Here is a 17,922-nt window from a genome sequence, read left to right on the forward strand (position 1 = left end):
CTATATAGAGAGAGGACAGGACATTTTCAAATTTTAAAAATCTTTCAAGTGCCAAAAGAAAACACTGCTGTCCTTAACAAGGATAAATTATTATCACTAATGTTAGAAACAGCCCACTAAGGGTTTGCATGTGTAAGGAGTTTCTGTTTTGCATTGGTTCATTTCTTTCAAGTATATGGTTAAAATACTTTTTAGTCAATATTTCTCATACTGTAGTATGTATTTCTGGAATTTTAGTGGCTCTTTCTGGCATTCTAGTGTACAAATGCAAGCATACTTAGGTTATTTTTAGTGCCCTACATTCATTAGGCAATATATTTTGGACGACACATCATGTTTCTTGACTTCTACTGAAATGTAGGTCTCAGAATTTTGAGAATAAACCTCTCCACAATTCACAATACATTTCTTGCACAGTATCTCTGTGGAATGCATCAAACATTTCAGTTACACTCTAGTGCTAACTAAAAGAGCACATGATAAATCTTGCAGCTCTTCTTTGAATATTTTCTATTTCCACAATTAACTAGATTTGATTAGGGTCTCAGACTGATGAACAATATTCAACAACTGGCTGAATGAGATTTTTTTCAAGCACTCTACTTTTTGGAGAAATTACACTTCATGAAGTCAAATGACAAAGTCACTTTACAATGCATTACATTGCAATTATTAATGTCTAGTCTACATTGGCACTATTTGCAACAATGTATGCTCATCAATAATTCTCCCATCATTTTGTAAGAAATTTTAATGATATCACTTGCATGTATACAACAGACTGTCTCTCAACTTGTGAAGATACAGTGATTAAAATATGCAAATGAGAATAAAATGCTGTTCACCTGATATAAGAGACACCTAGCAGAGGACAGACTCACTGAAAGAACAATAACTTGCTTAGCTTTCGAGAGAAGTTTTCTTCAGAGATAGTGAGCCCCCCCCCTCTCTCTCTACCCTCCCCCCTCCCTCTCCCTCCTCCCATTTTTTCTGAGTCATTAGTCTTGTGTGACAAATTTCTCTCTTGTGGCAACCTTTTCATCAGAGTAGCACCTGTATCCTATGTCCTCAATTATTTGTTGGATGTATTCTGACCTCTGGTTTTCCCTACAGTTTTGACCCTCTACAGCTACCTCTAGTACCACAGAAGTTTATTCCCCAATGTCTTAACTTAAGTCCTATCATCATGTCCCCACTTCTTCTCACTGTTTTCCAGAAGTTTGTTTCTTCACTGATTCTGCAGAGAACCATCTCATTTGTTATCTTCTTGTCAGTTCACCTAATTTTCAACACTCTTCTGTAGCACCACATCTCAAACACTTCAGTTCTCTTCTACTCCAGTTTTCTGTGCACCCACTATTCACTATTACACAATGCAGAGCTCCAAATTTACAAGCCCAGAAATTTCTTTCTCAGTTTAAGTCTGATAGTTGATAATAACAGACTTTTTTGGTCAGGAATGCCCTTTTAACATGTGCTAGTCTGCCTTTTATGTTCTCTTTGCTTCTTCTATCACGTGTTATTTTGTTTCAGAGGCAGCAGAATTCCTTATCATCATCTACTTCTTTGTCACCAATTTTTATTTTAAGTTTACCACTGTATTCATTCCTGCTACTACTCATTCCTTTCGTCTTTCATAGTTTATTCTCATTCCATATTCTGTGTTAATTAAACTGTTCATTCCACTCTGAAATTTCATTCCACTCGTAAACCTTTGTTTGTTTCATCACTGCTTCTTTGATGTATGGACTGAACGGTAATAATGAAAGAATGTGTATCTTACAACCTTTCTTGGTCTTCCATTCTTATTATTCGTTCTTGGTTCTTGTACATATTGTACATTACCCATCTTTCCCTATAGGTTACAACTATTTCTCTCAAAATTCTGAACATCTTACAAAATTTTACATTATCAAATACTTCTTCTACATTTCAAATCCTTTGAAGGTGTCCTGATTTTTTTGAAGTCTTGCTTCCATTATCAAGTGCAACACCAGAAATCTCTCTCTGGTGCCTTTATCTTTCTGATAGCCAAACTGATCATCAAATAACAAATCCTCAAATCTCTTTTCCATTCTTTTTCACATTATTCTCATCAGTAACTTGGACGCAGGATCTGTTAAGCTGGCTGATAGTTTTCACACTTATCTACCCTTGCTATCCTCAGAATTGCCTAGATGATATTTTTCCAGATGTTTTAGAGTCCCTTCAGTCTCACAGATTTTACATACCAACTTCAATAGTAGTTTCACTGCCACTTCCGCCAATGATTTTAGTAATACCCAGGGAATGGTATTTATCACTTTTGCCTTATTTGATCACAAGTCTTCCAAAGATCTGTTAAACTCTCACTAATACTAGATCCCTTATATCTTCCATACTGACTCTCGTTTCTTTTCCTTTTATGTCAGCAGACAAGACCTCCCCATGAAGAGGCCTTTAATGTACTCTTTCCATTTATCCGCTCTCTGCTCTGAATTAAACAGTAATTGTGCTCTTAATGTTGTCACCTTTGCTTTCAGTTTCAGCAAATGATGCTTTGGCTTTTCTGTGTACTGAGTTTCTCATCCCATTGACCATTTATTGTTCTTTTCTTTTGCATTTCTCCTGCAGCCATTTTGCCTTGGGTTCACTACACTATTTCATTCCCAAGTGACTTACACCAGTGTACTACAATCTGTCCCTGAATGTTTTTGTACTTCCCTCTTTTGACCATCAGTGGAAGCATTTCTTCTGTTACCCAAGATGTCTTCATAGCTGCCTTCCTTGTACTTATATTTCTCTGTCTAACTTCTGTGATTGTTCTTTATAGAGATGAGCATTCTTCTTCAACTGAACTGTCTACTGTGGTATTTATATTACAATATTTACAGCCACTGAGAACTTCAAATGCATCCCATAATTCCTCACAACTTCACAAACTATAATCTTACTCTGTATCTGCTTCTGGATACACCCAATCCAAAATTTGATTCTGGAACCCAATCCAGTCCAGGTTGCTATTGTGTGATGAAGGGGGGTACTCCTTTATATCTGGCTCTTGGAGGTGGTGGGATGATTAGGGATATGTGGGGAAAAGGCACAGGAGATAAGTCTACTCTGAAAACAGCTCTTCCGTGTCATCCCCCCTTCTCATTCCACAAGCTCCCAATCCTCCCACCTCCCCCAATAATTAGTTACAAAGGGGTTCCCCCTTCATCACTCAATACTGCCCTGGGCTGGAACAACTGAACCACATACTTCATCAGAGCTTTGATTACCAAATATCATGCCCTGAAATGAGGGACATCCTACCCAAAATCTTTCCCATCCCTACAAAAGTGGTGTTCCATCACTCTCCCAACCTCCACAACATCCTAGTCCCTCCCTATGCCACTCCCAGTCTCAACCCCTTGCTACAAGGATCATATCCCAGTGGAAGACCCTGGTGCAAGACGTACCCAATCCATCCACCCAGCACTTCCTATTGCAGTCCTGTTACAGGCTTATCCTATGCCATCAGATGCCAGGCCACCTGTGAAAGCAGCCATGTCATATACCAGCTCTGCTGCCATCATTGCACAGCTTTTTGTATTGGTATGACTACTAACCAGCTGTTCACCAGGAACAATAATCACCACCAAACGGTTGCACAACATGCAGCTGAACGTAACATGCCTGATTTCAATGGCTGCTTCCAAGCCACCTGGATCCTCCCCTCCACCACCAACTTTTCTGGACTGCCCAGATGTGAATTGTCCTTACAACGCATTCCCTGCCCCTGAAATTATCCTGGCCTCAAACTATGGTAACCTGCTGCCTCTACCCACAGTTTCGGACACTTCTGTCCTATCTATCACCTCTTTCCTATTCTTATCCCTTCATCATCTCTGTGTGCTGCCCTCTGCCAATGCACCCACCTGTCTTTCTCCTTTCTCAGTTCTCTCCCTTTCTGCTCCTGCCCCCCCTCCCCCACCTGCCACACAGCCTCCCAACACTTCACCTTTTGGCAATTGAGTTACTGCATGCTCCACTAGACAGTGCTCTTCTCTTCTCCCATCTGTACCCTGCTGTCCCCTGCCCCCGATTGACAGTTGAATTCTGATCCAAGCTGCTGGAGATGACGGTCATGTGTGCATGATGTGTGGACTGAATGTATATGTGTGTGTGTGTGTGTGTGTGTGTGTGTGTGTGTGTGTGTGTGTGTGTTTTTTTTTTCCTTTTCTGAACACGGCATTGCCGGAAAGCTAAATGTATACCCTTTTTACAGTGAGTAGCACTGCATCTTTTCCTCATACTGTTGGCGATTTAATACTTCAGCTCATAGACAAAATCCTTCTTCAGAAGTAAAAAACTCTGGCAAGTGCAGCTGCACATGCATGCACACACCAATGCCCACGGAGCATTCTACTTCTGAAGGAGGATTGTCTGAAAGCTGAACTATTAATCACATTCTTTTTCAGTGTGCTTGTCTGCGACTCAGTTCCTCCTCTGTGTGGTGAGTAGCAACCCATACTTTCCATATTATTTTTATTTTAAGCAATAATTTGGAGTGACTTCTCTTTCCAGTAGAACTTGAAAAGTATTACTCATTTGTTCACTTCTTCCTGTTCTCTAATCTCAGTTTCATACGATTGAATGAAAGCTTAGGAGTTTTGAGAGCAAAGGCTCTGAAACCAGTATTTTCAGTTGTGGGTCTGTCAAGGCTCATTCCAGTGGTTCTTGTTTTAGGCCATTAGTTAATTGTTCCTGCTCTTCTGTTTCAAACACCCAGACACTGAAAGGATCATTTGTCACCTCTTTTTCACTTCAGCTTTATCTTCAGTGTGAAGAGCAAACCACATTCACAAAGCCATTAATTTTAAGTAGCAAACACTAGTTGTTATAGTATAACAATAAATATAGAAACAAAATGAACACTTTCAGGGGCAATCAAATGAAAATGAGACAGATTGAAAAAATTAAGTAAACTGTTTATTACTTGAAAAGAAATCACCACAGCTATTAATACATTAACCCCACTGTGAGACAAGATGGTCATTGTCTTCATGGAAAATTGTTTGTGGTTGCCTATGATACTGTGATTGTAACCAGGTGTGCACCTCCTCATCTGAAGTGCTCCAAATATATGTAAATCATATGGGGAGAGATCAGGACTGTATGGAGGATGTGTAAGGGCTCCCCGGCAAAACTTGCAGGATAATGCATGCCCACACGTTGTCATGATTGTTTCATCTAGGGTGCAGTAGTATAACTGGGAAGCCCTTACACATCCTCTGTACAGTCCTGATCTTTCCCCACATTATTTCCATATTTTTAGAGCCCCCTAAAAAAAAGACATTTGTGGACATTGATTTGCTTTGGGTGAAGAGCTGCATGTCTGGGTACAATCATGATTAAGTAGGCAACTGCAAATATTTTTCCATGAAGACATTGACCTTCCTGTCTCACAGTGGGATAACTATATTAACTATTGTGGTGACTACTTTTGAATCAATAAATAGTATACTTACTTTTTTTCATCTGGCTCATTTTCATTTGACTGCCTCTTATATAATTGCAGCAAGTCCTTAGCTGCAATGCCTGACAAAAAATGAAGCACCCATAAGACACTGTTGGACTTGAATGTAACTTTGTACACGAATAAACCATCGGCAGAAATGTAAATGATTAATAGAGTTTTGATTCTCTATGACATTCAGATCAGCCACCAGAGAGCATTGGTTTTGTGTATGTTTAATGTTATTACCACAACTGGTAGGATATACACTGAAGAGCCAAAGAAACTTGTATACCTGCCTAATATCGTGTAAGGCCTCTGCGAGCATGCAGAAGTGTCGCAACATGACATGGTATGGACTTGACTAATGTCTGAAGTAGTGCTGGAGGAAACTGATGCCATGAACCTTCAGGGCTGTCCATAAATCTGTGGGAGTACGAGAGGATGGAGATCTCTGTTGAACAGCATGTTGCAAGACAGCCCACATATGCTCAATGATGTTCATGTCTGGGGAGTTTGGTGTATAGTGGAAGTGTTTGAACTCAGAAGTGTGTTCCTGGAGTCACGTGGGGTGTCGCATTGTCCAGATGGAATTGCTCAAGTCCTTTGGAATGCACAATGGACACGAATGGATGCAGGTGATCAGACAGGAGGCTTACGTACGTGTCAACTGTCATAGTCATATCTAAATGTATGAGGGGTCCCATATCAACCCAACTGCACATGCCCTACACCATTACAGAGCCATTAACAACAAAAAACAAAGGTCCGTATTTGTGATACTTCTGTGACTGGGAAGCTTGGACTGCTTATGAATGATTTTGCATTGTGTTTATTGACTGCTTATTGATGGTGCTGCATTGTATTATTGATTAATTGTGGTTCTGTACTTCCTCGCTGGCCACCCTTGGTGAGACTGGTGGCGAGATGCGAGAGGTCCAGTATTTCCAATGTCATGGAGAGGCACAATGGTGTTTCTCTTGGCATAGACAGCCATCCAGTATGACTTCAGGTCACAGCTCTTGACAGTGCAATGGCACAGCACGAACGTCCTGTGTTATCATGTGTTTCTGTTTGTGCTACAGTATCATGGTGCCAATTTTCAACAGGACAATGACTGAGTACACGGCATGCTCTTTACGAACTATCTGTGTGGTGTTGAGGTAATCCTGTGACCAGCAGCATCCCCAGATGTGTCCTTCATAGCACAAGTGTGGGACTGGCTCAACTGTCAACTCTATCCCAATAACAATATCCAGGATATAAAGGCACAATGACAACAGCTGCGGGTCAGCTTGCTCCAGGACAGGATAAAATGGCTTTGTGATACCTGTCACAACCGAATCGCTGTGTTCATCCAGGCCAGATGGGGTGCAACACCACATTAATAAGTGGGGTTGTACTGCCAAGATCCTTGTAAATTTGACTATTTTGTAACTACTGACAAAGCACATCACATACCCTCTCAGGCCATAAGGTTTAATTTAATTTCCTGCTCTCCTTCTGGGTGTTGCACTTTTTTTGGCAGGCAGTGTAAATACAGATTTTACAGTATTTTGACATATTCACTTACCAGGTTGATTGCTTCTTCCGCATTTATCCCGACAGTTGTGAAGCATGAAAAATATTTCACTCTTATAGACTGTCAAAGTTTATTACTTTATAGTTTAAGTCAAACTGCAGTTTTTATCACATTTAATACTAATTGCTGCATGCACACGCACACACACGCACACACACACACACACACACACACACACACACACACACACACACAAATTACCAAAGAATTGATGACAGTCACTGTGTAGACTCCAAGTTTATTTGTTAAGTCTTCACGCTATGACATGTTTACACACATCAAAGAGATTCATACGAGTGGTTGCCTTTCCACATTTTTATTTATTGTTTTCTTCACAAAATCAATTTTACTGCAGTAATGCAATGTGAGTTAGATGCACTTCAATTATAACTGTGCAAGGACAGTGCAGCTCTGTGCGTTGAACCAACATCCTTAACATAATAACACTGGGTAAAATTTGGGAGGCGAGTTTAAACATGATGTGAGTATTAAACTGACAGAAAACCACTGGCAGTTGAAGGATAAAAAAAATTATGCTTTTAATAGCATAGATGTGAAATCTGAACTATCCTATGATGAATACACTTAATGGTGAAACTTCCTGAAAACTATACATTGTACTAGGATATGTATTGGATCATTTGGAGACAGATTTCAGTCCAATACATAGTTTCAATCTGTCAAGAAGTATTATAATGGTTTACACTCAGCTGAAGAGTGAGAGACTGATTCTGGAGCTTGTCTCTGCTGTGGGGATGATACAAAGTATGGGGTAATCTGATCTGGGCAATCTTCTGAGGTATGCAATTGCAAATTATACTTAACAATGCTGCAGGTGTGTGCAGTACATGCATCAAAAATAGTTTTGCATCACCCCAGTTCTACGAACTCCTGAAGACAGACATTGACTGTGGATATTGTATCACAGACACAGTCCCTTTAACTGTTCAGAGATGTCACTAAACCCGCCCAAAGATGGAAACAACCTTGCATGAGCAGCACCTATTAGATGGAGGAGGTCCGACATCCGATCAGTTCCAGTCATTTCACCAGGAAGGAAGTACATGGCTCGTGTTGTCTGTAGTTCAACCATGCCTAGACGGTCCGTACCGCAGTTCGATCACATCCGCATTGTTACTTTGTGCCAGGAAGGGCTCTCAATAAGGGAAGTGTCCAGGTGTCTCAGAGAGAACCAAAGCGATGTCATTTGGACATGGAGGAGATACAGAGAGACAGGAACTGTCAATAACACGCCTCACTTAGGCCGCCCAAGGGCTACTACTACAGTGGATGACACTTAGCCACCTATGGATTACGGCTCAGAGGAACCCCGAGAGCCAGGCAACCATGTTGAACAATGCTTTTCGTGCAACTACAGGATGTCATGTTACGACTAAACTGTGCGCAACTCCACTCCCGCCATCCACGGTAAGGCCCATCTTTGCAGCCAAGACACCATGCAGTGTGGTACAGATGGGCCAAACAACATGCTGAATGGACCCCTCAGGATTGGCATGATGTTCTTTTTACTGATGAGTGTCGCATATGCCTTCAACCAGACAATCGTCGGAGTCGTGTTTGGAAGCAACCTGGTCAGGCTGAATGCCTTACACACACTGTCCAGAGAGTGCAGCAAGGTGGAGGTTCCCTGCTGTTTTAGGGTGGCATTATGTGGGGCCAATGTATGCCGCTGGTGGTCATGGAAGATGCAGTAATGGCTGTACAATACATGAAATCCATCCTCTAACTGATAGTGCAACCAATATCGGCAGCATATTGGCGAGGCATTCGTCTTCATGGATGACAATTCGCGCCCCCATCGTGCACATCTTGTGAATGACGTCCTTCAGAATAACATCATCTCTCGACTAGAGTGGCCAGCATGTTCTCAAGACATGAACCCTATTGAACAAGTCTGGGATAGGTTGAAAAGGGCTGCTCACGGACGACGTGCCCCACCCACCACTCTGAGGGACCTACGCCAAATCATCGTTGAGGTGTGGGACAATCTGGACCTACAGTGCCTTGATGAACTTATGGATAGTATGCCACGACAAATACAGGCATGCATCAATGCAAGAGCTACTGGGTATGCTGTACTGGTGTGTACAGCAATATGGACCACCACCTCTGAAGGTCTCACTGCATTGTGGTACAATATGCAATGTGTGGTTTTCCGTGAGCAATAAAAAGGGCGGAAATGATGTTTATGTTGATCTGTATTCCAATTTTCTATACAGATTCCGGAACTCACAGAACCGAGGTGATGCAAAACTTTTTTTGATGTGTGTATAAAACTTGAATATTTCATGAAGCATCAGGGGTGAGCATCACTGACTAACACATGGTGTTCTTTCTGTAAACCTTTTCTTGAGTGCTCAGATCCCTAGCTCTGAATCAATGTTAGTCTAAAGGCGTTGGGTTGCTAGTGTTTTGCCTTCAGTTACAGCCAACCTAAGTGAACAAACAACACAGTGTGCAATAGCATTCTACCATCTATAAACAAATGCCAGGTTTTTGAGAAGTGATTGTAATATTTAGTATTATGTGTCGTATCATTATAGAACATGTCTTAAAGGAACTTTGAATTTCAGTTATATGAAACTTTTAAGCATTCTTTAAGTTTATGTGACATTTCATTTTTTTAAAATGCTTTGAACAATGTACAACCAATAGGTACAGTGACTGCACTGCATAAGGTAAGTAGAGCTAGCTTCCTTCACACTGTTCCTTTTCTGGTGCACATTTGTGTACTCAACAGTGTTTGTTACCTCTGCTCCACACACCCCTTCAAACAGCACTCAACAGGTAATATTTAGCTCATGGATAGCTTCTACTGAGAACATGTTTTCTGAAATGCACAATAACCAGTCTGATGAGAACAGGATGTTGGTACTTAATTACTAATACCATAAGAAACGAAAGACAAGTTAAGAAGTTTATCTTACCTGGCAATTTACTTTACTTCTAACTGCATCAATAATTGGTGGTATATCATAATCGTCCAAACCCTCGTACGATTTTGGCAGCAGGAAAGGATATGTCGGATTCAGTCGCATCTTTTCTAGCTGAAAGAATGTAATTTTTTTAAATTACAACTTACATTACTATAAATGAGACTGTGAATTGTATTTAGATACAAATCACAGTTATATACAATGGACATTCTTACTAGTTACTTGTCATGAACATATGAGCACCAGTCTCTCCTCACGGGCTTCTGGGGCTCAATTTTCTCAGAGTGCAAAATAAAATGACTTTCACTTACACTGTATATAAGATAAGAAAGATTCACTGGTTACTTCCTGCTGTGGGTAAGTTTCCACTAAATGCAATCTTGCCAATGCTCACATTTCACACACATCATGAATCACAGCATTGTACTACAAACCTTAATCAGTATGAATGAACTTAAGACACATGAAGCACTTGTCTATGTACACATTATAGTGTGATTAGAATAAAGTATGACTTTTTAACAGTTCTGAATGGAGAGAGCGGAGGGGAGTGAGCTGCCCTCATGTGCTGTGTGCACCTCGCAAACTTTTGGCAAGTGGGCGTTACCAGGCTGTTGAAGCACCGATAAAGAATAAATATATGACAATACTAAACTGGAACCTTATGATACTGACTGTTTCATAAATACTTATGATTACAGTGTGAATGGTGTGACTCCAGGGGAAGAATGACGACTGTCCTCTTCCTTAGGCCTGAAATGGGTGCTGGAGGTGACAGAAATGAGCATCCTTTTTTATCTGTCTTTCAGAAATCTTTAGTGGATCCATGTTTTCTCAGTTACTTTCTTGGGGTGGCTAAAAATTCTGGACCAGCCCTGAGTGGTGAAATGCAACCATTTTTTCAGACAGATTATAATATACTACTCAATTTAAATGTTTGGCAAAGTACCTGACACTAGGAGTATTTTTTTCATACTTACATAATTTTACTCAGAGAAAAAGTTTCATTTCACTATTTTGAGTTTTATTTAAATGTATTCTATATGTTTTACATTTATTTTGTGTTCGTTTCAATTTTATAGCATGTTACATTACATTACTAGTTGCTCATTATCAGAACTAACAGTGGTTCAATAAGTTTTGATTGAGCTTTTAGGAACAGTAAAAGCACATTCAAGAAATTGTGCACACAGACATGTAAAGAATGATGTATAATCCTTGTGAAAATGTTATTACTTAATCTGGAATGGACCAGTATGAAAAATAGACTTGTAAATTTACAAACCTTGTGTCATATATTGATATTCATGAACGATATTAATCTCAGACATTAAGACTGAAACTAAATCACCAAAAAACACTACACAAAGTTTGTAACACTTCATAAATTAGTAGTTTTAATTATAACTTGACATGTTGCCAATGATATATGCTTTATTTTATAAATGGCTGGCACACGTCATAATTGTTCATGTTTTGTTTTGGAGTCAGTGCTGCAATGGACTGTTGTGAATTATTTGGAGATTTAACAAAATTCTGAAGTAAGTTCTCAAGATCCAGGATCCTCCAACTGAGCTAAGTAAAATATGCTGTTTATGGTGTTTGTAATCATGTCACTGCAGAAATAATTTAAAGCACTACATTAGAGTCACAGTAATGTTCTGAAATTAATGTGTGCGGGCAGCTGTGGTCACATTTTAGCAGTATCATTCACAATAGCTTCTTATGTCAACATACCTACTTCACTGAGAATACAGGATGGAATAAAAGCAGTATTACGGAAAGGATAGATCGCTACTATCCATGTGGAGGAGACGCTGAGTTGCACACAAGCATAACAAAGAGACTGCTACACATTAGAGCCTTCGCCCAAAAAGCCTTCTTTTAAAGTAGAAAACACGTGCGCCCATGGCCACCGTCTCTGTCTGCTGAGGCTGGACTGCGGCCACAGAGATGGTGTATGTATTTTTATTTTAAAAGAATGTCTTTTGGCCAAAAGTTCAAATGTATAGCTGTCTTTTTATTGTGCCTGTCTGTGACTTAATGTCTCATCTACACCGAAGAAACTGATATAGACATGAGTATTCAAATACAGAGATATGTAAACAGTCAAAATATGGCGCTGTCGTTGGCAATGCCTATTCAAGACAACAAGTGTCTGGTGCAGTTGTTAGAGTGGTTATTGCTGCTACAATGGTACGTTATCAAGATTTAAGTGAGTTTGAACGTGGCGTTATAGTTGACACACAAGCGATGGGACACAGCGTCTCCGAGGCAGCGACAAAGTGGAGATTTTCCTGTACAACCATTTCATGAGTGTAACTGTGAAAATCAGGAATCCGGTAAAACATTAAATCTCCAGCACTGCTATGGCCAGAAAAAGATCATGCAAGAATGGATCAATGACGATTGAAGAGAATCATTCAACATGACAGAAGCACAACCCTTCCACAAATTGCTGCAGATTTCAATGCTGGGCCACCAACAAGTGTTAGCGTGTGAACCATTCAACGAAATATCACCGATGTGGGCTTTCTGAGCGGAAGGCTCACCTCTGATGACTGTGCGACACAAAGCTTTATGCCTTTCCGGGGCCTGTCAATACCGACATTGGACTGTTGATGAGTGGAAACATTTTGTCTGGTCAGACAAGTCTCATTTCAAATTGTATCAAGTGTATGGGTATGGAGACAACCTCATGAATCTATGAATCCTGCATGTCAGCAGGTGGAGGCTCTGTAATGGTGTAGGGCATGTGCAGTTGGATTGATATGGGCCCCTCATACATCTAGATATGACTATGACAGTTGACACGTACGTAAGCCTCCAGTCTGATCACCTGCATCCATTCGTGTCCATTGTGCATTCCAAAGGACTTGGGCAATTCCAGTTGGACAATGCGACTCCCCAGACATGAACATCATTGAGCATATGTGGGATGCCTTGCAACATGCTGTTCAGTAGAGATCTCCATCCTCTTGTACTCTCACAGATTTATGCACAGCCCTGAAGGTTCATGATGTCAGTTTCCTCCAGCACTACTTCAGACATTAGTCGAGTCCATGCCATGTCATGTTGCGGCACTTCTGAATGCTCGCAGGGGACCTTCATGATATTAGGCAGATGTAACAGTTAAGCTCTTCAGTGTACATGTTGAGTAGCAATGTACCCTTTTCATAATATTACTGAAAATATACTTTTTATCGTTTCTTGCCAAATACTTTCAACCTGTGCCCACGTACATCCATTCAGATAGAAATCTGAACAATATGGGAGAGCTTGATAACACTATGCATTTTTACCACAATCAGTTTGTCAATGTATTGGGGTCTGTATTTGGGCTTGAGGAACTTCACAGGTGCTATAAGACAGCCAAGCCAATTTAATTTTCTGTGCAGAAAAATCCAAAATGAAATATTCATTTCCCCCCATTTCCCCCACCCCATCATCAGAGCTTTATATAACACAACACAATAGTGTGCTATGTCACACTGTCCACAACTGTTTTTGAATTAAATGCAATATTTTGGAACAGGAAATTAGAACATCATTCTGGGAAAGCTGTGGAGGTCATTTTCTCATGTTAGTTACTTTTCTGTAATGGGGTAGCAATGATCAGTTTGGAATGAAGCCTTGAGCCAAGTTAACACGAAGGATGATTATCTAGCAGACCTTCCTTACTGGTGCTTTTGTTGTTCCTTTAACCAATGGGCCTGTCCAGCTATTTGTCATTGTGTGACACAAATGGATCTGAGTCTTGTCGAGCCGCATGCTATCTTAGAACAACGCACTTCTCACAGCATGCAGTTACTGGCATCACCAGGTCCATATGTCAGTTGTTGCAATGATTGATATCCAACATGAAAACTTTTAGTGCTTGAAACAGACATTGTGAAGACAGTTTCAAGGAGATGACTTATTCTCATTAAGCAATTCTGTTTATTTTAGACTGAAAAGAAGTCCGTTTAACATACGGTATTCTGTGCTTTGATAATAAACCCCCCCCCCCCCCCCCCCCCCCCCCGCCCCCCAGTGTACATATTGCTTCCTGCTGGAATGTGTCCATGTTGATTACCCATTCACCTTAACTTCTTTTCATGCTGTTGATTCCAAAAGGCAACGTCCTGGTGACACTTCATTGTTCTCTTCTTTCTTCCTTTTCTTTCCTTCCCTTCTCAAATTCTCAGCACTATAGATCTACGAGTGAATGTTATGTGAAGCAGCTGTTCTCTCCACCACTCTCGAAACTTCGAAAATCGGACCCCAACATTGTCCTTCAGTTGAACATACTTGCACAAAATGCACACTAGTTTGCAGCCTTGCCCACAGATTGGAATTCCTCTTCCAACGCTAGATACCTTTGAAACAAGTGAAGGAGTTTTCAAACAACCTCTTTTATGTCAAACTCTTGTTCAGACATGCTGCAGCATGAAATAATGCCAATGCGGACACATTTGATCATAACAACACCTCATAAATGCAGGACAGTCCATTGCTTTAAAAAGTATACTACACAATGAGAGCTGAGGAACATGGAACTAACTGGTACTCTACATGTGTTACTGTTTAATAACTGTGTGGCAACAGTGTCTCCTATACCTGTCAATCTGTTGTTGTTCCAAGAGAAGAAGATGGTTCATGATTACCAGACCAATGGCATCATGTACTCTTCACTGAATTGAACTGTGAAAAGTCTCAAGTTATTTTAACTGCACTTAAAATCTTCTGTCTGTGGGTTGATCTGGCGAAAGACACCAAACAGCAAGGTCATCAGTCTCATCAGATTAGGGAAGGAAGTCAGCTATGCCCTGTCAAAGAAACCATCCTGGTATTTGCCTGAAGAGATTTAGGGAAATAACGGAAAACCTAAATCCAGATGGCTGGACGCGGGATTGAACCGCTGTCCTCCTGCATGCGAGTCCAGTGTGCTAACCACTGCGCCACTTCACTTGGTTTCTGTCTATGTTCGGCTTCCACATAGAAATTGAATCATCCTAGTACTTACTTATACTGCAAACAAACAAAAAATTGTGCACACTAACTATTCATAAATTTAAATTATGAGGCTGTTTCCACTAGCACCGTTTCCAATGAAACAGGTTGCCAAATGCCTTGATTAGTTGAACTCAGAGGTACCATTATCTGTGTCCAAATACTGAAAATGTTTGAAATGAAGAGGAATTGTAGAATCCCAACTTACCTTGATTGCATTCCACCTCTGTATAAAGTGCCGGGCTACATCTCTTGCAGCGGCTCCCTGCACCAATACGGCAATATCATGCCACGGCATCCGAGGGGTTGTGTTGCGGTCTACCAGGTCTGCAACAAGCATATTTCCTCTCAGTTAAGTCTCCCCTGACCTGAGGTTCTGGATGACTTTTCCAAACTCTATCCCTTTTCCTGAACCTCTCCAGTTCCTTTGTCTTCACCACCTTCTTTTCCCTTTAATCCTTCTGCTAGAAGAAGGAGCCACTGGCTCCTAAAGCTTGCACAAGTAAAACCTTTTTACACATGTGTGTTCTCCTGCCACTGCTGATGAGTATATTTTTTTCTATCCAATTACATAATAAGAAAAGACAAAGACTGCTGCTTACCATAAAGAAGACATGTTGAGTTGCAAACAGGCACAATTAATCGGCCACAGCCTTCAGTAAAACACACACACACACACACACACACACACACACACACACACACGAAAGCAAGCAAGCACACCTCATGCACACATAACCACAAACTCCAGTATGTTGGGCGAATGGCAGATGCTGGAGTTGATGAAGGCTGTGGTCAAAAGCTTTACATAAGTATCTTAAGTGTGCCTGTCTGCAACTTAACGTGCTTTCTCTATGGTATGTAGCAATCTGTCTTTTCCTACAATGTTGATATTCCTAGCTGGAATTTCCATTGTTCAGTTGCATTATAGTCCAAAATATCAGTTGTTTTATAGCTATAGAAGTACAAATGAATAAAAAGCAGTTATTTGGTCTGGTATGGCTTTATAGTCATTTGTTCACATTTCATGGTTGGCTGTGAGGTACTATACAAAAAATGCACACAGTAAAACAGGAAATGAGAAAATAATAAAAGCCAAAACCCACATTTGTGACTAATTCTTTTATTAATTACTCAAACAGAGAGTAAAGTCTTACCTTACAATATTCAGTCATTTTTCGGTATTATAAAGTTAATGAAGCTTGGATGGCTGTTCCACCGTAAGGCAAACACCATTCAAATCATTGTTAGCATAATTGAAAATTTAATATAAACGAAAGATTACATTAGAAACATAATGACAACAACCCTTTTAGATTACATGTTTTTTTGCCCCCCAGCTCAGTACCGTGACACTACAAATTAACAGACCATATAGAGTCTCTCTCATGACTTGACTTTATATTTCCCCTTGCACTCCACTTTATATTTTCCCATGCACTATGTGGGTTGGTTGATTTGCAGCAGGAGGGGGAGGGGAGGGGGGGAGTGAGGGATTAGTAACGGGTCTAAACAATAAGGTCATCAGTCCCCTGCACACGAGATAGTCCAGCCAGGATTGATTTAAGTGTGAGAGTATGAAGAAGTAGTACAACTGAGGAATTAAAAGGAATACTGGAGCCAGAGATGAGAAATAATTTGAAGAGGAGTAAAAGTATATGCAGATTGAGAGCAGACAAGGGCTACCACAGGGCTCACCTGTGGCAGGAGAAACCTCACCCGTATGCGAACCGTCCCCCCACCCCCTCCCACCCCACCACCCTGAAAAAGAGTTTTTTTTTTTTTTTTTTTTTTTTTTTTGGTTTTAGGGCGCAAAACTGCTAAGGTCATTAGCGCCCAGCCCGTGACTTAAGACAGTAAAAAACCGAATTTTAAAACCAGCAGCAATGGGAACAAAGTCAGAAAATTTGAGAAACTAAAGATAGAAGAATGCTTAAAAATCCACTACAGAAAGGGGGTGATTGTCCCCAAAAAAAGGTTCAAATGACTGACGCCATTTCACTGTCACTAATAAACTGGAGAACGCGGTCGGCGGAGCGCGTGTCATCTGCTAAAATCGACGATAGATCACGCGATAGCTGTAGACGGGAGCGTAACGGATTAAAATAGGGGCATTCAATTAAAAGGTGTCTTACCGTCCACAGCTGAGAGCAGTGGGGACAGAGTGGGGGAGGATCGCCGCTTAAAAGATGTCGATGGCTAAAACGACAGTGCCCTATCCGGAGTCTAGCTAAAATTACCTCCTCCCGACGACGCGTTCGGGAGGAAGAGGTCCAAGCGCAAGGAAGGGCTTTCACTTCCCGCAATTTATTACAGGGAAGTGCCGACCAATGCGCATGCCATAAATGAGCAACTTGGCGACATAAACCGCTCCGTAGATAGGTGAAGGGAAGCGACCGAATAGATGGCCGAGGAAGAGAGACTGCGGCCTTGGCCGCTATATCAGCCGCCTCATTCCCACAGATACCAGCGTGTCCCGGGAGCCAGAGGAACGCCACCGAGACACCCCTCAGGTGGAGCAAGCGCAGACAGTCCTGAATCCGGTGGACCAGAGGGTGCACAGGGTAAAGAGCTTGGAGACTGAGGAGAGAGCTGAGAGAATCTGAGCAGATTACGTGCTGTATCCGCTGATGGCGGCGGATGTAGTGGACAGCCTGGAGAACAGCGTAAAGCTCCGCAGTATAAACCGAACACTGGTCGGGAAGCCGAAATTGATTTGGGGTGTCGCCAACAACATAGGCACTCCCTACACCTAACGATGTTTTCGAGCCGTCGGTGTAAATAAATGTGGCCTCCGTCATTGCTGCACATAGAGCAGCAAATGCCCGACGATAAACAAGTGTAGGGGTACCATCCTTGGGAAATTGACAAAGGTCACGGAGCAGGCAGATCCGGGGACGGAGCCAAGGCGG

General features: G+C 41.2%; 1 protein-coding gene and 1 long non-coding RNA gene across 5 annotated transcripts in view; one reads left to right on the forward strand and one right to left on the reverse strand.

Annotated features, from left to right (window-relative positions):
- Window positions 1-17,922, forward strand: part of LOC126176868 (uncharacterized) — a 169,109-nt gene that overhangs the window by 70,346 nt on the left and 80,841 nt on the right. The window lies entirely within an intron of this gene.
- The window catches only part of LOC126176867 (phospholipase D1), a 190,750-nt gene that overhangs the window by 56,230 nt on the left and 116,598 nt on the right, over window positions 1-17,922 (reverse strand). For all 4 annotated transcript variants that reach the window (XM_049924060.1, XM_049924059.1, XM_049924058.1 and 1 more), the window contains 2 exons: window positions 15,219-15,337; window positions 10,010-10,129 (listed from right to left, as the gene is read on the reverse strand). In XM_049924060.1, the coding sequence (XP_049780017.1) occupies window positions 10,010-10,129; window positions 15,219-15,337 (239 nt within the window). The remainder of the gene's footprint in view (window positions 1-10,009; window positions 10,130-15,218; window positions 15,338-17,922) is intronic.

The sequence above is a fragment of the Schistocerca cancellata genome, chromosome 3, assembly GCF_023864275.1.
Source record: "Schistocerca cancellata isolate TAMUIC-IGC-003103 chromosome 3, iqSchCanc2.1, whole genome shotgun sequence".
Classification (NCBI taxonomy): Eukaryota; Metazoa; Arthropoda; class Insecta; order Orthoptera; family Acrididae; genus Schistocerca; species Schistocerca cancellata.